The sequence below is a fragment of the Dryobates pubescens genome, chromosome 20 (assembly GCF_014839835.1).
Source record: "Dryobates pubescens isolate bDryPub1 chromosome 20, bDryPub1.pri, whole genome shotgun sequence".
NCBI lineage: Eukaryota > Metazoa > Chordata > Aves > Piciformes > Picidae > Dryobates > Dryobates pubescens.
In genome coordinates, this window is record NC_071631.1 from 6,022,788 (window position 1) to 6,050,732 (window position 27,945).

At 50.4% G+C, this 27,945-nt stretch overlaps 1 protein-coding gene across 1 annotated transcript; it reads right to left on the reverse strand.

The window, feature by feature from the left end:
* On the reverse strand, positions 1 to 27,836 carry MATN1 (matrilin 1). The gene is made up of 8 exons (XM_054170901.1): positions 27,734 to 27,836; positions 21,622 to 21,968; positions 10,570 to 10,792; positions 7,454 to 7,579; positions 6,820 to 7,233; positions 4,381 to 4,533; positions 1,025 to 1,123; positions 1 to 38 (listed from the first exon to the last, which is right to left on the reverse strand). Exons 1-8 carry the CDS (start codon positions 27,819 to 27,821, stop codon positions 1 to 3), a joined length of 1,488 nt encoding a protein of 495 aa, XP_054026876.1. The 5' UTR covers positions 27,822 to 27,836.
* Positions 27,837 to 27,945: the final 109 nt, after the last annotated feature.

Sequence of the window (27,945 nt, forward strand, 5' to 3'; positions counted from 1 at the left end):
TTAGATGATCTTGTTCTCCAGGGCTTCGATCCTCTTCGCTACGGCGTCCAGTGAGCAAGAGTTAAGGAGGGAAAAGAATTAATCAATGAGAGAGCATTTGTGCAGAACAATAAATGGCAACGAGTCAGTGATTCACTGCTCAGGCCCTCCCCTGCCTCGCAGAACGGAGCTACCTTGCTGGGAGCAGCAGAGCGCTGTCATCCTCTGCCCTGGCGTTGGCAGAACCGTTCAGGTTGATGCACTTCTGCTGAAGGGAGCAAACGCTCCGGCATTGAGCACAGGCTGCTGCGCACCTCTACCTGTGCTGGGAAAGGGCAGGGGCAAAGATGTGGGCACGACTGGAGCCTGCTCTGAGTGCCTGACAGCCCTCCCTGAGCCGGAGCGCTCTGCGCTGCCTGAAGAGCTCTTCCCGGAGCATTGTGGTGTGTTGCAATTTTCTGCTCGTTTCACTAATTGCTTCTCCCGATGTGCTTGGGAGCAGCAACCCACTGGGTGAGAACTGCTGATGTGCTCGGAGCTTTTGCCTAATGGAAGTCACGGATTTCACTCAATTTGACTTGAAGGGGAACACAAACGCTGCGCAAACATGCTGCAGGGCATAGCAAGGCCCTGCGGTGTGTGAAGAAATTAGGGCACTGCTTTTAACTACCAGGTCCTCTCTTTCTTCACACCGCAGAAGATCCTGGTTCCACCTAGCTCCTGCTGGAATCATCAGAGTTTTGGTGCTGAGGGCCATGGTTTAGCAGCAGGCAGAGTTAGGGAATGGTTGGACTGAATGTTCTTAAAGGGCTTTTCCAACCCAGACTCCAGCTAGTTAATGAAATCTCCCTAGCCCTGGGTGAGCCACCCCAGGTTTCCCTGATTCCTCTCCCCACCAGAACTCTGAATCTCATTCAGAAGTGTTTTCCTTTCCTTGTTTCTCTTTCAGCTCCTTCTTCACGGGCTGCCTCTTTCACCCACCAGCAGACTTTCCCCACTGATCCCCTTAGAGAGCACAACCCAAGGCATGGGGTTCTGAGCAAACCCAGCTTCCAAAGGATATATTTCCTCTGCAAGGCATTTATGAGGTCTTCCACTTTCGTCTGGAACTTCACGATAGATTTGCATTCGCAGGGATCTTCCTCTGTGGATTAGGATATCAAGAAGCTGAGTTAAGTGGCACCAAAAAGAAAGGGGATTAAATCAAAACTAATGAGACAAGTGAAACGAAGCAATTCTGATTTCCTTGATCAGAAACAGGAAGGAAATAAAAATATCACTGCTTCTAATTAGCTGACTGATCACTTCTGGCTCTAACCTCGGATGACTGGAGGAGCTCGCATTTCCTTCTTGCACAGGCTGTGCACACAAAAAGGCTTTCCTGGCTTTCCACTCTCCACAAAACCTGCTGAGCTCCACCACTGCTGCTTAAAATTTGCACCCAGAAAATTGTCACTTGACCAAACACAGAGCTCAAACACAGCACCCCCATGGGGGCCACACTCTTGTGCAAAACACCTGGAGTCCTGTGTCCAGTTCTGGGGCCCTCAGTTTAGGAAAGATGTTGAGTTGCTGGAAGGTGTCCAGAGAAGGGCAACAAAGCTGGGGAGGGGTCTGGAGCACAGCCCTGTGAGGAGAGGCTGAGGGAGCTGGGGTTGCTTAGCCTGGAGAAGAGGAGGCTCAGGGGAGCCCTTCTTGCTCTCTCCAACTCCCTGAAGGGAGGTTGTAGCCAGGAGGGGGTTGGGTTCTTCTCCCAGGCGACCACCAACAGAACAAGAGTACACAGTCTCAAGATGCACCAGGGGAGGTTTAGGCTGGGTGTTAGGAAGAAGTTCTTCAAAGAGAGAGAGATTGGCCATTGGAATGGGCTGCTCAGAGAGGTGGTGGAGTCACCATCACTGGAGGTGTTTAAGAGGAGACTGGATGGGGTGCTTGGTGCCATGGTTTAGTTGATTAGATGGTGTTGGGTGATAGGTTGGACTTGGTGATCTCTGAGTTCTTTTTCAACCTGGCTTATTCTATTCTATTCTATTCTATTCTATTCTATTCTATTCTATTCTATTCTATTCTATTCTATTCTATTCTATTCTATTCTATTCTATTCTGTTCCGTTCCGTTCCGTTCTGTTCTATTCTAAATAAAAACTGGAGGCACTGTTTGCCACCTGAGAGTCAAGACTCCCTTTGGCCTTGGCTTCAGTGTTCCATTTCCTGAGCAGGCCCAGTGTTGAGCATCAGTCAGTTTGCTGATCTCTGTCAACCATTTACATTTGCTCCTCCAGAAACATTAACTGAAAGTGGAGCAGGAGCAAAGAAAGGGCACTGAGAAGGCTGGGAAAAGAAAGGAGATGTTCACGAGACCCCACTGAGTCAGCTCAGCTGCCAGGCAAGTCAAAGGAGCAAAGGCTTTAAGGGAGAGGACATCACTTGCACAAAACCACAAGGGGATTAGACCAGTCATGAGTAAGCTAAAGCTGGATCTAATGAGATGATTTTTAGCCATCTGTTGATCAATACAAGCTGGCACTGGAAATCAAATACAAATAATTCCTTTCCAATTTGTTTTTGGTCAACTCAGATATTAAGCTATTAACCCCAAATTGATCATTTTGCAAGCAAGATAATTGTTGCAAGATGTGTTTTTGACTTGCTTTGTGTTTTCTTGCTTTGGGTTTTTGCTTTAGTTGTGTGTGCATTCTTGAGAGATATTTAAGCACAATATGGTGGGGGGTGTGGGGGGTGGGTTTCATCCAGCTCCCATCACCCTGTTCCCATCATCTCCTGCATTTTAAGGTATCCATGGCAGAGAGAGGCTCTGTCCCCCACTCCTGGCTACTCAGCTCTGCAGACATGGGACCCTGGATGGTGTTGTCCCTCTGAGTTTTCCTCAGGAAGATAGGGAGGTCCCATCTTTAGCAAGCTGGAGAACAAGGGCACTTAACCCAGCATGACCCAGGAGATCATGCAAGGAACTGAATCTGATTTGCCTGAGGCAAGGTCTCTAACTTCCCAAGTACTTCTAATATGAATAATGGAACAGGTTGCCCAGGGAGGTTGTGGATGTCCCCTTGATGGAGGTGTTCAAGACCAGGCTGGATGAGGCCTTGAGCAACCTGGGCTGGTAGAAGGTGTTCCTGGCTATGGCAGGGGGGTTGGAAATAGAAGATGTTTTGAAGGTCCTTTCCAACCCAAACCATTCTGTGAGTCTATGAATTTAGACTCAAGGAGAAAAACCAGCTGCCACTTGGGTTTGGCATAAATAACAATGTCAGAAATTGCAAAGGAAGGGAAGAAGGAGATTAACATTTGCCAGTGTGTGTTAGTTCATCCAGCTGATGCTTTGGAGCATCTCCACATGCCATGAGAGCATCCTGTGGGGCTGTGGGACACTCAAGAGCTGGTCTACACCCTCATGGGAAGTAGAACTGAGCTTGGCAGAGCTCTCTTGGGAACTAAATGAGTCCCATCAGAGCTGTGTGCTCTTACTGGGAGCTGGAAAGTAATATTTGCCTGGCAGGATGAAGGAGCCTGAGCACCTGGACTTGCCAAGAGAGTGCCAGGTTCCTGATGAGCCTGGCAGTGAAGCGCTCAGAAGCGCTGCAAGGTATTCAGTGCCTTAAATGAAGCCTGAGAGTTTGGGATTCACTGTGATCAGCCTGATCAAGCAGATGGGCCAATATTTCACAGGAGGGATATGATTCCTCCCAAACAAAAATCTGAATTGACTGTGGTAGTTCTATTTGCAATCACTTTCAGACTCAGGTTATTTACAGATCAATATTCTTTACATTTTGGCTTATTCTTTACCTCTTCTTGTCATGCCTGCCTCCCACTGAGGCCTTTCCTTCACTAGGCTACCAACACATGAGCAATTCAGCTTTCCTGTTGCACAAATTGAGACACCTACAAGTCCTGCAGAAGATACCAGATGCTCATTTCCACTTGAAATGTGCCTCCTCTCTGCTGCCTTTTTGGCTGTGCAGGCAGCCAGTGGTTAGTGAGCTTCAAGTCAGCTCTACAGTTTTGGGATGGTCGTCAAATTAAGCCAAATGAATCAACCCTTAGCTCCTTTCTGGAGCATCTCTTCTTTCCTTATGGCACTTTTGACTAGGCCTGATACAATAACGTTGGAAGAGGAAGGTAGAGAAGGGGAGAAAGGCGGAGGAAAAAGGGAAGGAGAAGGCCGTTTACGAGAGGGGGAGATGGCTGAGGGGGCAGATCAGGTAACCACCCAAAATGTTGATGTCTCATACTCCTTCCATGTGCTCTGCCAGCCCAATCCACTGAGAACAGAAAGCTTTTTGTGACATCCATCTGAAGGGATATTTTTGTCCTTCAGCTTCCAGCTTTCAGATGCAGTGACCAACTCCTCCCCCCACCCCTGCCCAGTCCCCACTCTCACCAATGCAGATTTTCATTTGCAGCTTCTTCCCGATCTTGCTGATGGTTCTGAAGTCAGCTGTGTAGAAGTAGTGCTCAGCTACTGGTTCTGAAGCAATTTCCCTCAGCTCATCCTCAACTGCGTTGCCAACTCCCACAGCAAACATCTTAAAGCCTGTGAGCAACAGGAGTCTGTCAGCTGGACAGCCACGAAGCATTTTGCTGCCCTGATACCAACCCCCCAACAATTTGCCCATCCTTCCTCATCTTCTGGACCCTCCCCATCTCCCCCCAACTCTGCAGATGTTGGAACAGGCTGCACAGAGAAGTTGAGGAGATGCAGGGAGGTGGTGGAAGCCTCATCCCTGCAGGTGTTTAAGGCCAGGCTGGATGTGGCTGTGAGCAGCCTGCTGTAGTGTGAGGTGTCCCTGGCCATGGCTGGGGGGTTGGAACTGGCTGATCCTTGAGGTCCCTTCCACCCCTGACAATTCTATGATTCTATGACTTCAAGCCTGGAAGTGTTGAACGCCAACCTGGTTAGATGAGGCTTAGAGCAACCTGGGCTAGTGGAAGGTGTCTCTGCAAGGATTTTGTGGGTCTGGGTCCAGTCTGCAAAAACCAAGCTCCTAAGCCCAGACTGGCTAAGAAAGTGGAATGGATCCCATCCAGGGATCCATCAGCAACCTGGTCTAGCAGGAAGCATCCCTACCCTTGACAGGGGAGTTGGAAGTGGATGATCTTTAAGGTCCATTCCAACTCAAACCATTCTATGATTCTGTGTTCACAGGGAAATGAATCCCCAGACCCTCTACTGTTATAGACTTCTTTCAGCTAGCTCAAACAGGGGGCAAAAATATTTTTGCTGGTGAAGACTTACTAGAATTATCCAGACTGTGACCACTACCAGCACAAGAGTGGTTTAGGTACACAAGAAAGGGCAGATCATCATGATCCCCTGACAGGAGCATGCAGCCCACTAAGAGGAGAGCAAGAACCAGCAAAAGCAAATGGTGGAAGCTTCACAGCAGCCTGGAGCCAGCATTCATCAGCCCATGTGGTGACAGAGCCCCAGTGCCATGGAGACCTGTGGTTCAGCAAAACTGTAGCTGAATCTCTTTCTGAAACTGCAACTCACACAATCTGTCAAGAGCAAGGCCATGCTGTGAGCTAAGGACGTGACCAGGTACTGTGCTTCACTGCCAAGAGATTGATTGCCCACCTCTGGCTTCAGCCTGCTCCTGTTGAGCTGAACTGACATTTTCCTGTTGGCTGGAATGGGGGCACCAGTTAACTCCTGCTTCCCAGTGTCTGTCAGGGCTTGTCCATGGCTACACACTGGTAATGCTTTCTCCTTCTTCCCTTTCTGCCTTGTCTTTCCACCTCTGGAACAGGTTGCTCAGGGAAGCGGTGGAGTCCCCATCCCTGGAGCTGTTCACAAAACCTGTGGACATGGCACCTTGGGGCATGGTTTAGTGGCTGTGGTGGGGCTGGGTTGACAGCTGGAGTTGATGATTCATAGGCTCATAGAATGGGCTGGGTTGGAAGGGACCTTAAAGATCATCCAGTGCCAGACACTTCCCACCAGCCCAGGTTGCTCATGGCCTCATCCAGCCTGGCCTGGACCACCTCCAGGGAGGGGACATCCACAGCCTCCCCTGGGCAACCTGTGCCAGTGTCTCCCCACCCTCACTGTCAAGAATTTCTTCCTAATCTCCAGTCTAAATTTCCCCTCCAACTAAAACAATTCTATGATCCAATATTTGTTGTTTCCAAAGTTCAACTCCAGGAACATTTCTGGAGTCGACTTACAAGCATCTTATTACTTATCCTTCTGAAACTACTTAGGAGTAGGTGTTGGAGATCTCTGTGGAGGGACAAAAGAGGAGAAAGGAACAAGGCAGAAAGTTTTAATCCTCACAGAGGAATAAATCCTATAGCTGCAGTTTATAAAGACCTTTTGTTTTAGAAGAGCTGAGCATCCACACAGAAGTGGCAGCTCACTCTGTGAAGATCAGCCTCTGATGAGCTGCTTCCTGACCTTTATTGTTATGTGCTAGCCCTTAGTCCCATCTAGTGGTGGAGAGGGAAGTTAGGAATGAAGGATTCAGCAATTTCTGAGCAGTCACACGGGCTGCCTCCACCCAAGCCAGGGAGGGACTTTTGAGAGTGTCAGGTAATGATAGGGCTAGGGGGGATGGAATAAAACTAGAAATAGGTAGATTCAGATTGGATGTTAGGAAGAAGTTGTTCCCCATGAGAGAGTCTCCTCTGAGCCTCCTCTTCTCCAGGCTAAGCAACCCCAGCTCCCTCAGCCTCTCCTCGTAAGGCTTGTGCTCCAGCCAAATCTCCACAAAGCCTCTCTAGAGCAACCTGTTCCTAAGAGACATCTCCAGGGAAAGAGTCACACCTAGGCTGACAGTAGATGCTGTATCTTCTCCAAGGGGGAATTCAGGAGACCTACCTAGATCTTTGGCTTTCTTAGCAGCATCAGTGATGTAATCTTGTGAGCGCCCATCAGTGAAGACTATTCCCACCTTGGGGACCCCAGGCCTAGCTCCATTGACGACAGAAAAGGAGCTGTCAACGAGGTACTTCAGAGCCTGGCCTGTCATTGTCCCTTTCTCCATGTAGGACATTTTCTTGACTGCTGCTTTGATGTCCTTCTTGTTCTTGAACTGCCCCAGTGGGAACTCCTGTCTGACAGAGCTGGAGTACTGCACCAGGCCAACTTGGGCTTGCTTCTCTGACACCTCCAGCGAGTCCACAATTTGGTTGATGAATTTCTTCACCAGCTCGAAGTTCTCAGGCCTCACGCTCTTGGAGCCATCGATCAGGAACACGAGATCCAGGGCGGATCCTAAGCCACCACTGCAGGCTGAAGCAAAAGGTGAGAAGAGGGCAGCAGAGGACATCCACTTAAGCCCCCAGCTAATTAGGTGGGAAAGCATTGCCCATTTTATGCCCAATGCAAAAGGTTTAATCCATCAAAACTCAGCCACAGTTCACACTGATGTTTTCCCCATGACTCCTGGTTCTGTCTACCCTGTCTCAGTCCTATCCCCACCACACCACTGCAGATGCAGACCCTGACATACCACTGCAGGTCTTCCCATCGCTGTTCAGCGTGAAGCCCTCCTTGCACCCACACTTGTAGGCTCCTGGGCTGCTGATGCAGATCTGCTCACAGTCGTGGTCTCCAGTGGCACACAGGTCTGAAACCACTGCAAAGGAAGGTGCAGATGAAAATCAGAGACCGTGGCACAGCTCCCCAACCCAGCCCCTGCTCAGCCCCTGCACAAAGCATGACATTTGTCACAGGCACTCAGTGACAGCTAAATCCACCCTGCAGTAAGACAAAGCAGCAGAGGCCACAGAGTCACAGAATTAACCAGGTTGGAGAAGATCTTCAAGCTCATCAAGTTCAACCAACACCATCTAATCAACAAAACCACGGCACTAAGTGTCTCATCCAGGCTTCACTCTTGGTCCTTACTCTTGGATTGTGACTGAGGCACAAGGAGAAATGTTCACATCTCCTGACTCCATGGCACAGCCAGGACTAGAAGTATTCTCCATACTGAGGGCAAAACCCTTCTGTCTGTTGAGCATCACAATATACTTCACTCTTCAAAGCCACTGCATGAGATTTACTTTCCAACACACCATCTGGGCTGGCCAATGCCCTTTTTTTTCCAGCTATGGAGATCTGTGGATGATGTGTGGCTCCTAATCCCCAATTATGATTATTAAGCTCAGCTCCACGTGGAGTTGTCTTCCCTGGATGGCATTCATGTGCAAACAGGCTTGGAATTCACTTCAGAGGTACCCTGGCACTTGCAGCTTTCAGACTGGCTCTCTACAAACATTTCTGCCTGCTGATCTGAACCTGGATCTGACCTGTGGGCTGCTGAGCAAACAGAAGCTGAGTTGCAGCCACCCAAGCCAGCAGCATTCAGTGACTGACAGCACTATCACAGCCACAGCAATGATGGTGGAGAAGAAACTCAGCAGTGAACAGAAGTAACTGAAGCAAATCCACTTACAAATACCAGGGAAAGCTGTGCAGAGAAGTGAGCACTGAGTTCTAGCACAGCAATGGGAGGTGAGGCAAAGTCTTTCAAAGGTAGAATCAGAGAATAAAATCACACAATGCACAGCCAGTCCAACCCCTCTGCAGTCAGCAGGGACTTTCCCAGCTAGATCAGGCTGCTCAGAGTCCCAGCAAGCCTAACCTTGAATATCTCCAAGGATGGAGCCTCAACTACCTCCCTGGGTAACCTGTTTTAGAGTTCCACCACCCTCATGGTGCAGAACTTGTTCCTAACATGCAATCTAAATCTCCTCTGCTCTAATTTCAAACCCTTGCCCCTTGTCCTAGTGCTACAAGCCCTTGCAAACAGTCCCCCTGCAGACTCCCTGTAGCCTCCTTCAGGCACTGGAGTTGAGAAGTTTCTGTGCATGATTTCAAGTCATTTGTGCTCTGCTCTGTATACTTTGAACTTCACAGATTCACAGAATGGGTTGGGTGGGAAGGGACCTTCAAGATCATCCAGTTCCAACCCCCTGCCATGGGCAGGGACACCTCCCTGTTGCCCAGGCTGCCCAAGGCCTCTCCCCAGTTGATGTGTCTGTGTGTTTTGCCAGCACTGGTAGATCTTTCCAGCGTGCCTGTAGCCCTTGGGTATCACTAACCATGCAGATGGGCTCTCAGGTTGAGCTCTCCAAAGCCTGCAGAGCTCTCATGAGTCTAACTAGTGGCTGGATGGCCAAGGGTCTCTCTTTCTTCCCATGTGTGTGTGTTAGAGCATGATGGGGAACAGCTTGGCCAGTGCTGCAGAGGTCCCACTGCTGTCAGTAGCCACAAAGCAAGCTGAGCCAGAGCAGGTGGTGTCTGGCTACAGCTCCAAGGAGGGTTTTGTGCAGCTGCTTGCAGAGAGCAGCAGCAGCTCACTTGGCAGTTGGTGTGGTGCTGTCCTCTGCTCACAATCCTTAGCACAGTGTTTCCTTTGCATGCAGCTCTGCCATGGGGAGGGCTTTGTCATCTGCATGTTGTGAACTTGAAAGGCAAGGCACAGGAAAGGATTTCCCCCACCTTCCTCCTTATCTTTTTGAATGACACCCATGCCAGAACTTCCAAAACACTGTCAGGCCTCTCCATCTTTGGCTGCCTCCTGACTCCAGGGCAGCCAATACAAACACCCACAAATATTCATGGCTTCTCCAATTTTGCCTCTATGCCTCCCTGAAGTATTTGTTCCCTTCTCCCATGAGCTTTGAGCGTGGTGACACCTGATTACAATCAATGACTCACTTTATATTCAACATTTGCCTTCTTCCTACAGAGGAGGACAGTTGCCCTGACAAAAAGCTGCTCACCTCCCATCATTTCCAACCTGAGAGCTGAATCAGGAAATTTTACACCTCCTGGAGAAATTGGTCTCGGGGAGTTTCACAGGTCCCTGTGTGTGTGTGTGTTTGCAGTGCCCTGCTGCAGGCACCCTGCTTGCTCACAGCTTCTCAGAGGTGTTGCCACACGTCTGTGCTTGCATGGGATGGGGGTGTGAAACCCCCAAGCCCCTCCTGCTGACACATGAAGTGGGTATTTATAGGCCACCTCCTGCAGTCTGGTGGAGGAAAGCAATAAAGCTTTCTCACTTCATTCAGTCCTTCGTGTAGGAGGGGACATGGCAGTAGGACAGGCAGGCTGGGGGGGGGGGGGGGAGTTCTGCCCTCTGCCTGCTCTGCTCTGGTGAGACTCCACCTGCAGCACTGCATCCAGTACTGGTGCCCACAGCATAAGAAGGACCTGGAACTGTTGGAGTGGGTCCAGAGCAGGCCATCAAGATGGTCAGAGGGCTGGAGAACCTCCCCTGTGGAGACAGGCTGGGAGAGTTGGGGCTGTTCAGCCTGGAGAGGAGAAGGCTTCAGGGAGACCTTAGAACAACCTTCCAGTACCTGAAGGGAGCTCTAGAAGAGCTGGGGAGGGATTCTGACAAGAGCTTGGAGTGACAGAGTGAGAGGGAATGGATTGAAGCTTGGGGAGAGCAGATTTAGACTGGAGATTAGGAAGAAATTCTTGACAGTGAAGACACTTGGCACAAGGGAGCAGATGGATGAAGGATGATCACACCTGCAGCCTCCAGGTGAGAAGCTTGCTGGCAGCCACTTGCCGCCCGTGGCTAGGAAGCCAGGCGTGGTGGCCAGGACTTACCGCAGAAAGCCTCTTGAAACTTGTGGGTCAGCTTCTCTATGACGCTGTAGCTCTCCACATAGTCCACATGGTCATCCAGGGGCTGGCTGGCTATCTGCCTCAGCGTGTGCATGTCCACCCTGCCCACCCCAATGGCGAAGATCTCGATGCCAGCGGCCCTGGCCCTCGCCGACACGTCCTGCACTCCGTCCTGCGGACGTCCGTCGGTCACGACGATCGCCACCTGCAGGCGGCAGAGCAGAGGCAAGGGGTGAGCTGCAGCGGCCCAGGGCATCACCGCTGCCGGGGGAGTGAAGGTGGTTTCATTCCCTCCCCTTCTGCCGCCTGAGCCGTTCTTTTGTGGGGGGTTTATCACGGAATCACTTTGGCTGGAAAAGACCTTTCAGCTCATCCAGCCCAACCATCCTCTAACGCTGCCAAGGCTGGGGCTATGCCATGGCCCTCAGCACCACAGCTCTGCCTCTGTGAAACACCTCCAGGGATGGGGATTCAATCTCCTCCCTGGGCAGCCTGTGCCAGGCTTTGAGAACCCTTGCAGTGAAGAAGTTTCTTCTAATGGCCAACCTAAACTTCCCCTGGGGCAACTTGAGGCCATTTCCGTTTATTTTGTTACTTGTTACTGGTAAGAAGAGACCAATCCCCACCTGGCTCCAAGCTCCTTGCAGGGAGCTGTAGAGAGCCAGAAGGTCTCCCCTCAGCCTCTTTTTCTCCAGGCTGCACAACCCCAGGTCCCTCAGCTACTTCTCATTAGCCCTGTTCTCCAGACCCTTCCCCATCTTTGTTGCCTTTCTCTGGACCAGCTTCAGCTCCTCAATATTCTTCTTGGACTGAGTGGCCCAAAATTGAACTCAGTAGTCAAGGTGTGGCCTCACAAGTGCCAAGTACAGGGAGGGAAATCTCTGCCCTGGTCCTGCTGGCCACATTGTGGCTGACTCAAGCCAGGGTGCTGGTGGCCACCTGGGCACAAGCTGGCTCCTATTCAGCTGCCTGTCAGTGTTTGTTTCTTGCTGAGCTGGAAAAGTTAAACTGCCAGGGACTAGATTGATTTAATTAAGACACAAGTGGTGCACCTTGTCTTTGAGGGAACCAATGTAAGGGTTACATTCTTCATATGCAAGCTGATGCTCAAACCAAACTCTTAACTACCTTCATGAACCCCCAGCTGACACTCAGGACAGCTCTAACTCAGTATAGGACTTTGAAGAGTCTTGGGAAACATCAGGAGATGGAAACCTTTCCCCATTTTACAGCTGGAGAAGCTGAAGCAAGGAGAAGGGATGAGGTCTGCCTGAGGTCACACTCTGTCAGTGTCTGCCATGATTGCTGAGCCCCTGTTCCACCAAAAGTAGCAGAGATTCAATCCTCTTCCTTCTGACATCAGCCTTAAAATGAGAGCTGGCTTAAGTGGGAACTGGATTTCATCTTGGATTAGAAGGTGCCTTAAACCAGTGGAAAGCCTCCATGGGTCCTGCTCCTGTTGCTACTTTGTCCATTTCCCTTTTTACTTTCCTTCAGGTAAGTGACATTGGCACAAATCTCAAATCTTTGTTCTTTACCAATTTGTCTGCTCCTGCCACTTTTCCTTACAACTCTTCTATTGTGACACCAGTGTCAGCTCCAGAGCAGCTGCCTGGGGGGTAATGCAGTGTGGAGAAATAGAATCAGAAGGAGTAGCTGAGCAGGAAAAAAAAGAAGAAGATTCTGAGGGGCCTGGAACACTTCTGATGAGGAAAGACTGAGAGAAAAGAAGACTGAGGAGCATCTCATCAATGCTGCTCAATACTTGAAGGGTAGGTGTCAGGAGGATGGGACCAGGCGTCTTTCAGTGGTACCCAGGGACAGGACAAGGGGTAAGGAGCACAAACTTGAACATAAGAAGTTCAATTGAAACATGAGGAGGAACTTCATTAATTTAAGGGTGACACAGTCCTGGAGCAGGCTGCCCAGGGAGGTGGTGGAGTTTCCATCTCTGGAGATATTCAAAACCTTCCTAGATGTGTTCCTGTGTGACCTCCTCTATGTGGACCTGCCTTGGCAGGGGGGTTGGCCTTGATGACATCCAGAGGTCCCTTCCAACCCCTGCCATTTTGTCATACTGCCAAGAAACCTCCACAATGCACTCAGACACCCTCAGTGATACAGAAAGGAAAAGAAACACCAAACCAAAAAAGGCAGAATCACAGAATTGTCAGGGTTGGAAGGGACCTCAAGGCTCAGCCAGTTCCAAACCCCCTGCCATGGCCAGGGACACCTCACACTGCAGCAGGTTGCTCACAGCCACAGCCAGCCTGGCTGCAAACACCTCCAGGGATGAGGCTTTCACCACCTCCCTGGGCAACCTGCACCAGTGTCTCACCACCCTCATGGGGAACAAATTCTTCCTAACAGCCATTTCTACATTTTTTTCATTCACCCCCCCCCCCCCAGTCCTATCACTCCCTGACACCCTCAGAAGTCCCTCCCCAGCTTTCCAGTAGCCCCCTTCAGATCCTGGAAGGCCACAAGAAGGTCCCCTTGGAGCCTTCTCTTCTCCAGACTGAACAACCCCAACTCCCTCAGTCTGTCCTCACAGCAGAGCAGCTCCAGCCCTCTGCTCATCCTCATGGCCCTTCTCTGGACACCTTCCAGCACATCACCATCACCCATCTGAACCTGGCTGCTGAAAAAGCTAAAAATACAATAAAAATCAAAATATTTCTCTTCTGCTTGTGTCCAAGATAAGGAAAAGTATCACCTGTGGCTGCTGGCAGTGTGTGCTGTAAAGGGGAACAAAAAGGACGGTGGAAGCTGGCCCAAAAGGAGCGCTCTGGGTTGGTGCTGCTGGAGCAGAGCTGAGGCAGGGAGCAGAGCTCAGGCAGCGAGCAGAGCCAGCCATGCAATGAAGCTTTCTGCCAGGAGAGAGAGCCCTTGGCTCAGCTCTGCACACAGCCAGGAGCTCTCAGATGGGGGCTGACAATTAAGGCTTCTCAAAAGCCAAGCTGTCAGGAAACAAGATGTATGATCAAGTAGCTTCTGTGAGCAACACCACCCCGTGAGCAGGCTTCTGTCAGCAGCAGCCTGCAGCTCTTGCAGTGCTTGGCACAAGATGGAGGTGCTGAGTGTTCTCCTGGCATTTCTCTGTCTCAGAGAAGTGATTCTCCACCTTTCCTCAACTCCTTTTGTTCTTCACATAGCGGTGGCACCTTCACACGGGCCTGAGCCCCAGACAGGAATCTATGAACACGACCAGGGAGGTGTTTGGTAGCAGCATCCACATCTGGATCTGACAGGAAAGATCTTCATAAGAGAGCTGTGTGAAAATCTTACTCCAGAGCACTCAAAAGTCGCGCTGCTGCTGACCTGCTGCTGGAGAGAACAAAACTCCTGGGGACAAGGAGTCTGGATCAGACGTCAGGAGTGAATCAGGGAACCCATGGACGAAATGAACATAGCAGTGAGTCAGACCCAGCACAGAAACCTCTCTGTGACCATGAGCAGGAACAGGAGCTCACAGAAAAAGAACAAGTACAAAGTGATCCTGCTAGCATATGAAGTTATCTTGATAATCACTAAATCCTATTTCCCCCCGCCCCAGGATTCTCCCTCTAGACATTTCTCCTTCCTGCCAGCCTGAGTGAAAAGAAGTCCTTGTTCTTTCTTTCTTTCTTTAATTTAATGTATTTATTTAAACCTACCTCCAGATATTTTGCAGTCCAGGATCTCTGTGCTGTGACCTTGTCTCATTTAAAAAGCTGAGAGCCCTGGTGTGTGCCTCGTTTGGTAAAGAGCAAGAGACAGGTCTGGGGAAAGGAGCAGCCTCTGCCTCCTGGAGAGGCTGGCAGGGCTCTGCTGTGGAGGGCTTGTGCTGGGCTCGGCAGGTAGCCATGTGGAGAGAATGAAGAAGGGCTGAGGATTGCTGCTGCTCTCAAACAGCTGAACAGAGTCTAGAGAACTCAGAAACTTTCTGTTTCTCAAGGTCACAGTATCACAGTACATTAGAGGTTGGAAGGGACCGCAAGAGATCATTGAGTTCAACCCCCCTTGGCCCTCTCCACTCGACACCCACCCCTCAGATATTTATACACATTGATCAGATCCCTCTCACTTCTCTTCTCCAGACTAAACAGCCCCAGGGCTCTCTGTCTCTCTTAGGGGAGATGCTCAAGTCCCCTAATCATCCTCCTGCCTCTCCATGGGACTCTCTCCAGCAGGTCTCTGTCTCTCTTGAGCTGGGGAGCCCCAAACCTGGACACAGTATTGCAGGTGTGGCCTCACCAGGGCAGAGCAGAGGAGGAGAAGAGCCTCCATAGACCTGCGGGCCACACTTTTCTTGATGCACCACAAGGGCACATTGCTGTCCCATGCAGAACTTGCTGCCCACCAGCACTCCAAGGTCTTTCTCTGTGGAGCTGCTTTCCAGCAGGGCAGCCCCTAACCTGCTCTGGTGCCTGCTGTTATTCCTCCCAGGATGCAGGACTGTGCACTTGTCCTTATTGAGCTTCATGAGGTTTGCCTGCACCCAGCTCTCAGCCTGTCCAGATCAGTCAAAACTTTGACTCACTTTTAACCACCACCACCACCACTATCACCTTTCATGTTCCCTGTGAATTCCTTTCTGCATCCTTCTTTGTGTCGCTCCTCTCACATTCAAATCCCCCCATGTTCTCATGGCACAAGTTATTCTTGGTTAACTGAGACACCAGAGGATTCATGGGCATCCCTAGGTGCTTGGATTCCAGGGCTGCCATGTGTAAGGCAACCCAGCAGCTAATGAGGCAGTGGTGTCTCATTATGCAGCGTGTGACACGAGTGTTGTAACAGCACTGAAAGGGGAATTGGGCTGGAAGCTGAATCAGCCCTTGATTTTCTCAGCAACTTGACAGTCTATTTGTTGTTCCTCCCAAAGAAAGATAAAAGTAATTGGGCACCCCTGTAGGTTTTGATAAAGGTGTAAACAGACTCTGCTCTCAGCTCCTACAGCTACAAACAGTGATTTTCCCCTGTCCTGGGGTGGCTTTTGCAGCAGAGAGCTCAGCAAGACCAAATGATCTTGTGATGTTTTGAGCAGTGTCCCACATCACTGCCAAGCATGGCACAAGGGCTTGCTGGACTTCTCTTGTGTGAAGGAGCAAGGACTTTGTCCAGTATTTGTGGAAGCTTCATCTCTCTTAAGTTGCTGTGTGACCTATTCATCCTCCCAGGCAGGTGAAGAGGCCACCCTGAGCAGCTGGAGGGACACAGAAGGGAAAGGTTTGTTGGATTTCAAGGCCAAAAAAAGAGAGTAAAAAATGATCAGGGAACCAAGGAATAAAAATGGTTTTAGCATCTCCCACCTTGGAGATATTAAAAAGCTGTATGGACATGGTCCTGAGCAACCACAGAACCATGGACTGGGTTGGGTTGGAAGGGACCTCAAAGATCATCCAGTTCCAACCCCCCTGCCATGGGCAGGGACACCTCACACCATCCCAGGTTGCTCCAGCCTGGCCCCGAACACCTCCAGAGAGGGCACATCCACAACCTCCCTGTGCAAAATGACCTCCAAAGCTCCCTTCCAACCTTAACCTGTCTGTGAGTCTGCCTCTTTGACCAGCTCCAAAGTGGAAGGAAAGAAGGAAAAGCCTGCAGTGATTTTTCTTTTCTTCTTTTTCAATGCCTAAGATAAAGAATGAAGAGGACCAGTAAGGTTCTGCTTTTCTGGATGTCCAGGAAATAACAATTCAGGAAGGCAAAGAAACTTCAGACTAACTAAGAGAGATTTGGAGTAGATGGAAGGAAGACACTGAGGGTGGTGAGATCCTGTCCCAGGTTGCTCAGGGGGGTGGAAGATGCCCCATCCCTGAAACCATTCCAGGTCAGGTTGTCTGGGGCTCTGAGCAGCCTGATCTATTGAAGAGCTCCCTGCTGGCTGCAGGTTGATTGGACTTGCCAACCCTTAAAGGTCCCTTCCAACCCAAACCACCCTGATTCAGGGATTTCTTTCTACCGCTGTCCATAGGACACATTGCTGCTTCAGCCATGTTACTGCATCAATCAACTGCATCTCTTTTCCAAGCTGAGGGGTTGTTAGGTGGACTAGAAGGACACAGCAGCTCTTATGTGTGCTGCTATGACAGGAAGCCACGAGGACTGCAGGAGCAACGTTGAGCGAGTTGTCTGGCAGCCCAGCTGCAGAGCAGACACGAGCAAGAAACCAGAGCACGGGCAAAGAGGTGACTTAAATGGTGTGGAAGGGATTTGTTAGCTAAGGATCCAGCATTTCCACAGACAGCTCAGTGAAAATGTCTCTTCAATCTGCAGCACTGGGCAGTGCTGCATGCAAGGTGTCAGGCTGTGTTAGGCTGAAAAACCAGAGAGTAATGCTGGGAGTAATGATAACAGTGTTGTACAAATCAGGGCTGTGTCCCAGCCCTGACCTAGACATGGTCACCTTGTCTCAAAATAGGCTCTAGGGGATTTAGGTGAAGACTGGAGAAAATAAAGTAATAGAGTGAGGTGCCTGAGGGCTGAAAATGGCTTGGGTTGCTGGCCTGGAGGAAAGTGGGTCTAAAAGAGCTCATCATTTGTTCCATTTGAGAGGTGAGTAATCAGAAACCCAGGGAGATGCAATGAGACTGGATATCAGAGCCCTCCCCTAGGATCCATAGCCATAACCCAAGTACCATTCCAGGGGCAAGGAATAGATGCAGGTTTCCTGTTTCTTGCTTTCCCCCCTCTGTTGGGTGGAGACTTCTGCCCAGCTCAGGGACCTGAGGACTCTGGGGCTGGGGCTGGAGCTGTGTCAGAGTTGTGCTCAGTGTGGGACTACTGGTGCCATGGAGATGCAAAAATTACTCTTCCATCAGTGAGCTCCTCATGTGGAAAGTGGCAGACACCTGGAGCTGTGTGGACTTCCTTTGCTGCTCTTCTGCCACCCTCCTCTGCTGACAGGACAAATGTCAGAGAGAGAAGAACCTCTTCAGCCACCTTGGTGCCCCTGACTCTTTTTCTCTGCAAGTAAATCTTTAATCATAGAATCAGCCAGGTTGGAAAAGACCTCAGAGATCACCAAGTCCAACCTATTACCTAATGCCTAACACCTCCTGACAACTGAACCATGGCTCCAAGTGCCACATCCAAGCCTTTCTTGAACAACTCCAGGGATGGTGACTCCACCACCTCCCTGGGCAGCATATCCCAAGGGCCAATTACTCATTTTGTGAAGAACTTTCTCCTCACCTCCAGCCTAAACTTCCCCTGGCACAGCTTGAGACTGTGTCCTCTTGTTCTGCTGCTGGTTGCCTGTCTGCAACCTCCCTTCAGGGAGTTGTAGAGAGCAATAAGGTCTCCTCTGAGCCTCCTCTTCTCCAGGCTAAACAACCCCAGCTCCCTCAGCCTCTCCTCACAGGGCTGTGCTCCTGACCTCTCCCCAGGCTTGTTGCCCTTCTCTGGACATGTCTCAATGTCCTTCTGAAACTGAGGAGCCTGGAACTGGACACAGGACTCTTCTGGACCTATGAGGGTAGAAGGAATGGAGCTTGGGGAACAGCTCCACTCCAGTAACAACTTTGGGCTCTCAAGTCCCAAAGGACTTGGACCCTTTCTGGGAAGAAATTTCTCCTAACATTAGGATTTTTTTTTCTAATCTTTCCTGACCTGACCCTTTAGAGGACACAGTCTCAAGATGCTCCAGGGGAGGTTTAGGCTGGATGTTAGGAAGAAGTTCTTCATAGAGAGATTGGCCATTGGGCTGTGCTGCCCAGGGAGGTGGTGGAGTCACCATCACTGGAGGTGTTTAGGAAGAGACTGGATGGAGTGTTTGGTGCCATGGTTTAGTTGATTAGATGGTGATGGATGACAGGTTGGACTTGATCATCTCAGAGGTCTTTTCCAACCTGGTTAATTCTATTCTATTCTATTCTATTCTATTCTATTCTATTCTATTCTATTCTATTCCACTCCAGTCCACTCCATTCCATTCCATTCCATTCTACCCTATCCTATCCTATCCTATCCTATCCTATCCTATCCTATCCTATCCTATCCTATCCTATTCTTCCTTGCAGCTTGAGGCTGTTTCCTCTCTCCCTGTCACTTGTTGCATGTGAACCTCTTTCCTTCTTGGAGCTTCTGGCCCCACAATTTCTGGAGTGAGATGAGAAACCAACTTCTTTTGCAAGGGCATATTGAAAGTGCTTGGAAATAAAATTGTCCTTTCCCCCCCCCTTTCCCCCTGTCAGTGCTCAAGAACTGAAATCTTTCTGCTGTCTGTCATCCAAGCTGTTGGCAATTTTTTTTTGCTGGCATTTTCTTTCTTATTAAACAATTTTTTTTCTTGCACTTCAATCAGCATAAAAATGTCTGCAAAGCAGAGACAGATATTATCATCCACTTAATTATTCTGTTATTGGTTGCAGTTCAGCTGTCTGGTTTTGTGCTAAACAATACTCATCACAACCAGACGTTTCCCATTACTTTTTGTGGTTTTCCTTCTGGGCAGAAATGGCCTCTTTGTGTGTGGCTGGGAATGAGCCTGCTAGCAGGACACCTGCAGCTCCCACTCAGCTCAGGGTTTTCCCCTGTGGGGTGTTCTGGCCAGGCTGAGATGGCAGAAGAGCTCTGCTGGAGACCCGCTGCCTTCCCTGTCACCTTCTGGGCACTTTGGTTCAAGAAGGACCTCGGGGAACCTCTTGAGAGACTCCAGCACAGAGCCACAGAGCTGCTGCAGGCTGTGGAACATCTCCCTGTAAGGCCAGGCTGAGGGAGCTGGGGCTTGGAGCTTGGAGCAGAGGAGCCTGAGGGCTGCCCTCATTGCTGGGGATCAAGATGTGCAGGGCTGGAGCCAGGCTCTGCTCAGGGATGTCCAAGGGCAGTTCAAGGGGCACTGGGGGCAAGCTGGAGCAGAGGAGGTGCCAAAGGAACAGAAGGGAAAACTTTGTCACTGTGAAGGTGCTGGAGCCTTGGAGCAGGCTGCCCAGAGAGCTTGTGGAGTCTCCTTCTCTGGAACCATCAAACCCCTCCCTGGATGTGTCCCTGTGTGACCTGCCCCGGGTGCCCCTGCTCTGGCAGGGGTGTTGGACTGGGTGATTCATTTGAGGTCCATTCCAAGCCCTAACATTCTGTCATCCTGTGATTCCCACCAGCTTCCCTGGGACAGTTTCACTGGAGGAAACATCTCTTCCCATGCAACATCTGAAACAGTTCTTCAGTGAAGTCATCCCTGGAGGGAGTGGGCAGCCCTCAGCTCTCTGAGCCAGGAGTCTTTTCCAAAGCCTGGTGGGAGCAGGCAGTGTGGATCTCTGCTGCTGCCCCTCCTGTGACCCTAAGCAGACTTGCTGCTGCTGCTGGGAAAGGGAGGGAAAGCAAAACCCACCTTGGCAGCAACAGGCAGGTGCTTGAACCTTCATAGCACAGCAAATGTGAGCTGAAGGCTGAATTCACATTTAATCTCTGTGGAGTTGTTCAGAGAACTACTACTACATGAGTCTTGCACCTACAGGAGCTTCAAGCTCTTTGCTAAACACTGCTGATAATAACAGTGTGTCAGAAACACCTAGCAGTTGGGCAATGATTTCTTTCAGTGAGCCTCAAAGAATCTGACACCCAACCAAACTTACTCCTGTGGAACACAGCCCACTGCAGCTAGGTCTTGGGCTTCCCATGCCACAGCTGTGCTCTTCATAGACTCAGAGAATGGGTTGGGTTGGAAGGGACCTTCAAGATCATGCAGTTCCAAGCCCCCTGCCATGGGAAGGGACACCTCTCACCAGCCCAGGTTGCTCAAGGCCTCATCCAGCCTGGCTTTGAACACCTCTAGGGAGGAGACATCCACAACCTCCCTGGGCAACCTGTTCTGTTATTTTGCTCCAGGTCCCACCTAAGCTTGAGTAATGATGAGGTCCTGATGGCAAGAATGCACAGCTTGGCAAGAATGTGTATTCTCTGCATGCTCAGGAGAGAGTTTTCCTGATGATGGTCACTGGGCTGAGGTTTGGTCATGGTCAAATCCAACAGGAATGAGCTCTCTGGGGAATCATTTTTTAGGACTAACAATGAATATGGGTCAGGAACAGCAAGGCCCTTGGCAACCACATGGTTCATCTGATTTTATACCACAGTCTTAAATGCTAGATGGCCAAATCAAGTCTGTGCACATAGGACAACACCCAAATGGAGAACACCACCATCAGCCAACCCCTGCAACACTGGAAGAGCAGAGGAGGGCCTGAAACAGCACTTTGCTTTATACCTGCAAATGAAAAGGGCCATGCCAAAGCAGACCTTCAGAAGGTTGCCTTGTGTTTTGCTGTGGTGGGTTCTGAAGCACCTTCATCACTTGTTCTGGGAAGATCAGCATAGTTTACACCCAGCACGCCTGGCTGAAAGCTTCATCTCACGGTGCCATGCTGTTGCAGGAGCCCTGGAAGCAGGCAGCTGTGCCCCAAAGGACAAACACTCCAGGCAGAGAGGAAGAGCTGCAGGTTTAATTCACCCTGACAACTTTTGGTCAGCTCTTCCCCAAGCTGAGCTTTGTTCTCAAGAACAAAGAGAGGTGGAAGTTTTCCACCTGTCAAAGGTTTGTCACGTTTCACAATTAACCCCCACATGTCCCCACACACCCAAACCACTGAGAAAATAACCTTGCATAGAATCACCTGGCTTGGAAGGGACCTCCATAGGTCAACTGGTACAGCCCTCCTGCATTGAGCAGGATAATCATAGAATCATAGAACAGTGCAGCCTGGAAGGGACCTCCAAAGCTCATCCAGTCTGATCTCCCCACAGTCAGCAGGGACCTCCCCAACTAGATCAAGTTACCCAGGGCCTCATCAAGCTTCATCTTGAATGTCTCCAGGGATGGGGCCTCAACCACCTCCCTGGACAACCTGTTCCAGTGTTCCACCACCCTCCTATGAAGAACTTCTTCCTGATATCCAATCTCCATCCTCAACTGGATCAGGTCACCCAGAGCCCCGTCGATCCCCACCCTGAATACCGCCAGGGAGGGAGATTCCTCCTTGGCTGATCTTTCCAACCACTCCACGATGAGTCACAAGGAAGAAGGTGTGTCCAAGGAAGAGATCATTTTCTTACCTTGTTAAAATTGGGAGACCTCACCCTGGCCCCTTCAGAGTCGCTGAAGGCTCGGCTGATGGCAAACTGGATGGCCAGGCCGGTCATAGTCCCGGTGGAGAGTGGCTCTATCCTTCGGACGGCTTGCAGCAGCCCAGCTTTGGTTTGGTGGGTCTTGAGGGAGAACTCGTTCTTGACAGCACTGGCATAGTTGATGACACCCACCCGGGTGGAGTTGGGGCCCACGTCCAGCCCCTCGATCACCTTGGACAGGAAGACCTTGACCTTCTCAAACTCCTGCGGGCGCACGCTGCGGGAGCTGTCGATGATGAACACCAGGTCCGTGGGTTTGGTTCTGCACAGGGTGCCTGGGGAAGGGAAGGGAAGGAGGAGAAAAATGACAGACAAAGAAGAGAAGAGTATCCTAGGAAGGAAAGAATCATAGAACGGTTTGGCTTGCAGCCAGGTGGGGGTGGGTCTCTTCTCCCAGGCAACCAGGGATGGAATGAGAGGACACAGTCTCAAGCTGTGCCAGGGGAGGTTTAGGCTGGATGGTAGGAAGGAATTCTTCACAGAGTGATTGTCCATTGGGATGTGCTGCCCAGGGAGGTGGTGGAGTCACCATCACTGGAGGTGTTTAGGAAGAGACTGGATGGGGTGCCCTTCTGTCGACACTTTCAAGTGTCTCAATGTCCTTCTGAAATTGAGGAGCCCAGAACCAGACACAGGACTCTTCTGGACCTATGAGGGTAGAAGGGATGGAGCTTGGGGAAGAGCTCCACTCCAGTAACAACTTTGGGCTCTCAAGTCCCAAAGGCCACTCTGGACCCTTTCTGGGAAGAAATTTCTCCTACCATTAGGAATTTTTTTTCTAATCTTTCCTGACCTGACCCTTTAGAGGACACAGTCTCAAGATGTTCCAGGGGAGGTTTAGTCTGGATGTTAGGAAGAAGTTCTTCATAGAGAGATTGGCCATTGGGCTGTGCTGCCCAGGGAGGTGGTGGAGTCACCATCACTGGAGGTGTTTAGGAAGAGACTGGATGGGGTGTTTGGTGCCATGGTTTAGTTGATTAGATGGTGTTGGGTGATAGGTTGGTCTTGATGATCTCAAAGGTCTTTTCCAAGCTGGGTAATTCTGTGCTTCTGTGATTTGAAGGGAGCTTGAAGATCATCCACTTACAGCCACCCTGTCATGGGCAAGGACACCTTCACCATCCCAGGTCGCTCAAGGCCTCATCCAACGTGGCCCTGAACACTCCAAGGAGGAGGCATCCCCAGTCTCCCTGGGCAACCTGTTCCAGGGAGGTTGTGGAATAGTCTTCTAAGAGCAGCAGCTGAGGGTAAAGGACTTGCAAGCTTCAAGCCTTTCTCTGCCTGCCTCAGAGAGGCCCTGTGAGAACACTTTAACCTAACATTTCTAAATGTTCTCTTTCCTTTCCTGGGAGAGCATGTGTAAGAAAAGCACAGTGATGGGATGACAACTTGTACTTGTGAGGGAGCAAGCTGCTGAGAGAGCAGCCTGCACTTGGGGCAGCAGGCTCCCCACTTGTCACCCCAGGCTATTGCTAATGTCTACACGAAACTGAAGTCACTTAGGGCAGCATGGAGGAGGCATCAAGCTGTGAACTGAAGCCTGTGCATGCACTTCTGCATCAACAAAGGCTCAAAAGGAGTTAGCTCACTTTGGATATGGATAAGCAACCCACATGGATGTTAATTAATGAGATGATGCCTTGGTCATGCACGACCAGCAGCAGGTAGGAAGCTCAGTGGTTGGAAGATGATCAGAGGGCTGGAGAATCTCCCCTATGGGTCAGGCTGAGAGCTGGGGCTGTTCAGCCTGGAGAAGAGAAGGCTCAGGGGGAACCTTAGAGCTGCATTGCAATATCTGCAAGGGACCTACAGGAAGACTGGAGAGGGACTGTTCAGAAGGGCCTGTAGTGATAGGATGAGAGGCAATGGTTTGAAACTGGAGCAGGGCAGAGTCAGGTTGGACATCAGGAGGAAGTTCTGCATGGTGAGAGTGGGGAAATACTGGAACAGGCTGCCCAGGGATGTGGTTGAGGCCCCATCCCTGGAGGCATTCAAGATGAGAACTGATGTGACCCTGGGCAGCCTGCCCTAGGTGGAGGTGTCCCTGCTGCCTGCAGGAGGGGGTGGACAAGCTGCCTTTTGAGGGTCCCTTCCAACCTGCTGCAATCAGTTTTGCATCCAGATACCCAACTGAACTTACTCACACAACTGCTCTCATGTTTGCCAGCCAGTGCCACTAATGGTGAAATACTGTCAGCAGCAAAGAGCAGCTCTGCTTTATTTGTGTGAGCTGCTGGGGGAGAGGACAATGGAGAGATGTAGACCCATGTAATTGATAGTTAATCTCTACCAGCCCATAGTGAGACATGAATAGCCACTGCAGAAAGCAAATGCTGTAAACAGGAAGCATTAACAATGCAAAGAGCAGAGTGATTTGGGGTTTAATTTCCCATTTTCATGCTGGTTTCCATCTTCATTTTCAACCAGGGTGAGACATAAAAAGGGCTGATATTTTTTTATGGCTTCCTAAATGAATTGTCCTATTTCCTACCCCCCCACACACACCTCAGATCCAGAGTGCTCTGTTCTCTCATTTTTTCCCCTATCATTTAGCTTGTCTCTGTAAGGGCACCAAGGGCTCTGTTAATATCTGATTTCCAGGGAGAGGGATGATGTAGGTTAGATCATAAAGGAGATTTCTTTTTAAATGGGAGCTTTTGGGCCAACAAATCTGTTCCAAATTATGACATAAATATTATAGCTGGTCCTCAGTGTGAAATCTAATGGAGCTTTCAGTCTTTCAGGCAGATGAAAATAAATACCCTGTGATAGATCCATAAAGAATATAATCAGGTTGGTTTCCTGAGAGATGCTAATGTTGAATCTGCTTTTGGCTCCCAGAAAGGGCTCTCTAAACGATGGGCAGAAGGGAAGCAGGCACCGGATGCCTTGTCAGGTGCTCTGCTTTCCACCAAAACAACTCAGCTCTGGGGAGAAGGCCCTGGGAGTGTTGGGGGACTATGAGTTCCCCATGAGCCAGCAATGTGCTCTTGTGGCCAGGAAGGCCAATGGTGTCCTGGGGCATATGAAAGAGAGAGTGTGGGCAGCAGGTCCAGGGAGGTTCTCCTCCCCCTCTACTATGCCGTGGTGAGGACACATCTGGAGTCCTGGGTCCAGTTCTGGGCTCCCCAGTTCATGAACTACTGGAGAGAGTCCAGCAGAAGCTACCAAAATGCTGAGGGCATCTCTGTGAGGAGGACAGGCTGAGAACCCTGGGGCTGGAGAAGAGCAGCCCCAGAGAAGATCTGGTCAATGCTCAGCAAGAGCTAAAGGGTAGGGGACAAGTAGCTGAGGCCAGACTCTTGTCAGTGGTGCCCAGGGACAGGGCAAGGGACAAGGGGTTCCATCTTAACAGGAGAAACTTCCTTGGTGTGAGGGTGCTGGAGCCCTGGAGCAGGCTGCCCAAAGAGGTTGTGGAGTCTCCTTCTCTAGAGACTTTCAAGACCCTTTGGACTTTGTGACGCTGGGCAAGCTGCTGTGGTGGGTGCCCTGCTTTAGCAAGTGGGTTGGACCTCCTCAGAGGCCCCTTCCAATGGCTACATTTCTGTGGTAACCTTTCCCCATAGGGGTGGTTCGTTTTATCACCATAATTCATTGCAGAGGAAGGAAAAACTCAGTTGGGAAGCCACCTACAGAACTGCAAATCCCTTTACCAGCAGCTGGTTCTGCCCATTTTGCAGGTGAGAAATGAAGGTACAGAGAAAAGCTCAAAGTCCTGCAATCAGTTCCTCCAGAACTAAAGCAGATTTCCCCTTTGCCACTGCAGCTAATGAATCATCTCTGTATTGAGTGACAAACCAAGGGGGAAAAAAAGTGATTTGACTCTTTTTATTTTACCCTAGGAAGAGTGGGATCCAATAGACATTTTGAAGTATATCTTCTTTTCTTTTCTTTTGCCTGGAAGCTGTGTGATTTTTGCCCTGAATAGCATTTTTAACCTCTGGGTTTTTTTTTTTTTATGAGTGTGAAGTATATTCTAAGTAAATGAAGAGAAAAGACCTCAGGTGGGAGCTGTAGGATTTCAGCCTGCCTGGTCACAGCCACCGTGCACACGTCAGGGTCTGCAGGACAGGAGGTGACAGTCAGGCTTGCTTGATCTGAATGCCACCTTAGAATCACAGAATTGTCAGGGTTGGAAGGGACCTCAAGGATCAGCCAGTTCCAGCCCCCCTGCCATGGCCAGGGACACCTCACACTACAGCAGGTTGCTCACAGCCCCATCCAGCCTGGGGATGAGGCTGCCACCACCTCTCTGGGCAACCTGTGCCCACCTCATGGGGAAGAACTTCTTCCTAACATCCAATCTCAATCTATCCATTTCTAGTTTTGCTCCATCCCCCCTGACTCCCTCAGAAGTCCCTCCCCAGCTTTCTTGGAGCCCCCTTCAGATACTGGAAGGCCTCAAGAAGGTGTCCTCAGAGCCTTCTCTTCTCCAGACTGAACAGCCCCTACTTCCTCAGTCTGTCCTCATGGCAGAGCAGCGCCAGCCCTCTGCTCATCCTCGTGGCCCTTCTCTGGACACCTTCCAGCACCTCCAGATCCTTCCTGGAACAGAGGCTCCAGAACTGGACACAGTGCTCCGGGTGTGGTCTCAGACAAGTGGAGAAGGGGAGAATCACCTCCCTCTCCCTGCTGGCTATGCTTCCCTTGCTGCAGCCCAGGGTGTGATTTGCTTCAAGATTCCACCCCCCCAAAAAAAAAAGATAAAGAAGAGACAACCATGTGACTTCAAAACCTGGGACTGAAGTCCTAAGCTGTCAGATTTGGTGAGATCCCAAAGAAAACCATGGGAATATGCACACAACCCAACAGCACTGCCCCTGCAATGCCTTTGTGCTGCAGAGATCCCTGGCTCTGGAGGGGAACCCTGAGCATAAAGACCTTGGCTCAGGAGAGTTTATTTGCAAGGTGAACTGACCCAGAAAGGAAATCCTTCTCTGTTTAAAAGCAAGCAAACAAAAAATATGTCCACACTTGAGGTTATTCAGGAGCAGCTGAACTCCATGCATGGCTTTGGTATCTCTGAGGGCGTCTCTGCCACGGCCATTAGAGGATCAGGAGACCTGCCTGGGAACTCAGAATTCAAAGGTGTTTATTTTAGAAGCAGTGACTGCTCACAGCAGGGCTGGGTTGAACAACTGCTCTGTTCAGCTTCCTGACTTTGGTAGCTCTCAGTGGTTCTGCAGCAAAGACAACTCTAACCCTTTCCAAATGGCTAAGGAGAAGCTGCTCAGTCCAGCAGCAAAGCCTCCTTGGTGAGGAGAGTGAACGCTGCAGTCGCTGTCACGCCTGTTTGACAGCTGTCAGCCTGCCCAGGTAGATGCATTATGCATCATCAGAAGATCATTCCAACAGTTTTAAAGCCCAGCAGGACTATTTGCCTTGGCTACCTCTCCTGCAGTGAGTTTCTCAGGTTGGATGGAGCCCTTGGCATCATCCTGCCCTTGGCATAGGAGAGATGCTGCCTGCTACCATATCCTCCAGCCTTTCCCTTTGCATTGCCAACCAGGAGTGAGAGACCAAAGAGGAGGGAGCTCATCTCCCATCTGGCTGCTCTACATCCCACTTGGAAAGGGAAACAGAACAGGATTTTGCTCAAGAATGGATGAAGTAAAACCTTAGAAGGGTCCATCCTCAGCAGCCTGACCCACACCTGGAAGGTCTCAGTGAGGTTAACCAGAGCATAAAGTGCCTGGCCAGCTCCTCCTTGAGCTCCAGGCAAAACCAGCCCTCTGAAGAGCTGAGAAGGGAAGAAGCAGCAAGGCTGTTGCTATGCTGGAAGCTATCATTGACCTGATGGCACCCTAGCTGTGCCTCTGTCCAGCCCTCCTACCATTCTCTAATGCAGTGTAAGAGGCAGAAACAAACACAACCTCCAGGTGCTGCAGCCCTGGGAAAACATTTCAGAAAGCTCCTTTGCTTCCCTGACTGTTGTTGGGTATTTCTTCTTCTGCCATCTTCTTCCCAGTCCCCAAGCTGTTTGGTGTCAAGAAAGCGGAGGACCAAGAGTGTGCATCCCACTGCTGAGCTCCACACTTACCTCTCTGCTGTGGAGGTGCCCCACAAGCTCCATAGCTCTGGAGGAGAAGCAGCAAAGAGAGCAGCAAGGCAGAGAAAATCCTGTCCATGGCTGCAGAGGAGCTGGAAGCTGGATGCAGAGTGGCCAGCAAAAGCCTTGGCCCAGAGGTATTAACCTGCCCTTCCTCGGGGAGGCATGGGGCCAGCCCCTGACACGTGTGAAGTGTTGGGGGG

Bases quoted from the DNA above. Each gene is read 5' to 3' on its own strand.
- MATN1 (XM_054170901.1), bottom strand. From the start codon at position 27,821: ATGGACAGGATTTTCTCTGCCTTGCTGCTCTCTTTGCTGCTTCTCCTC. The intron at 4,534-6,819 runs GTAGGTCTCCTG...TGTTGCTCACAG, and splicing joins TAAGAAAGCCAAAGATCTAG to GCTTTAAGATGTTTGCTGTG. The intron at 39-1,024 runs GTTTGCTCAGAA...TGGACGCCGTAG, and splicing joins ATATATCCTTTGGAAGCTGG to CGAAGAGGATCGAAGCCCTG.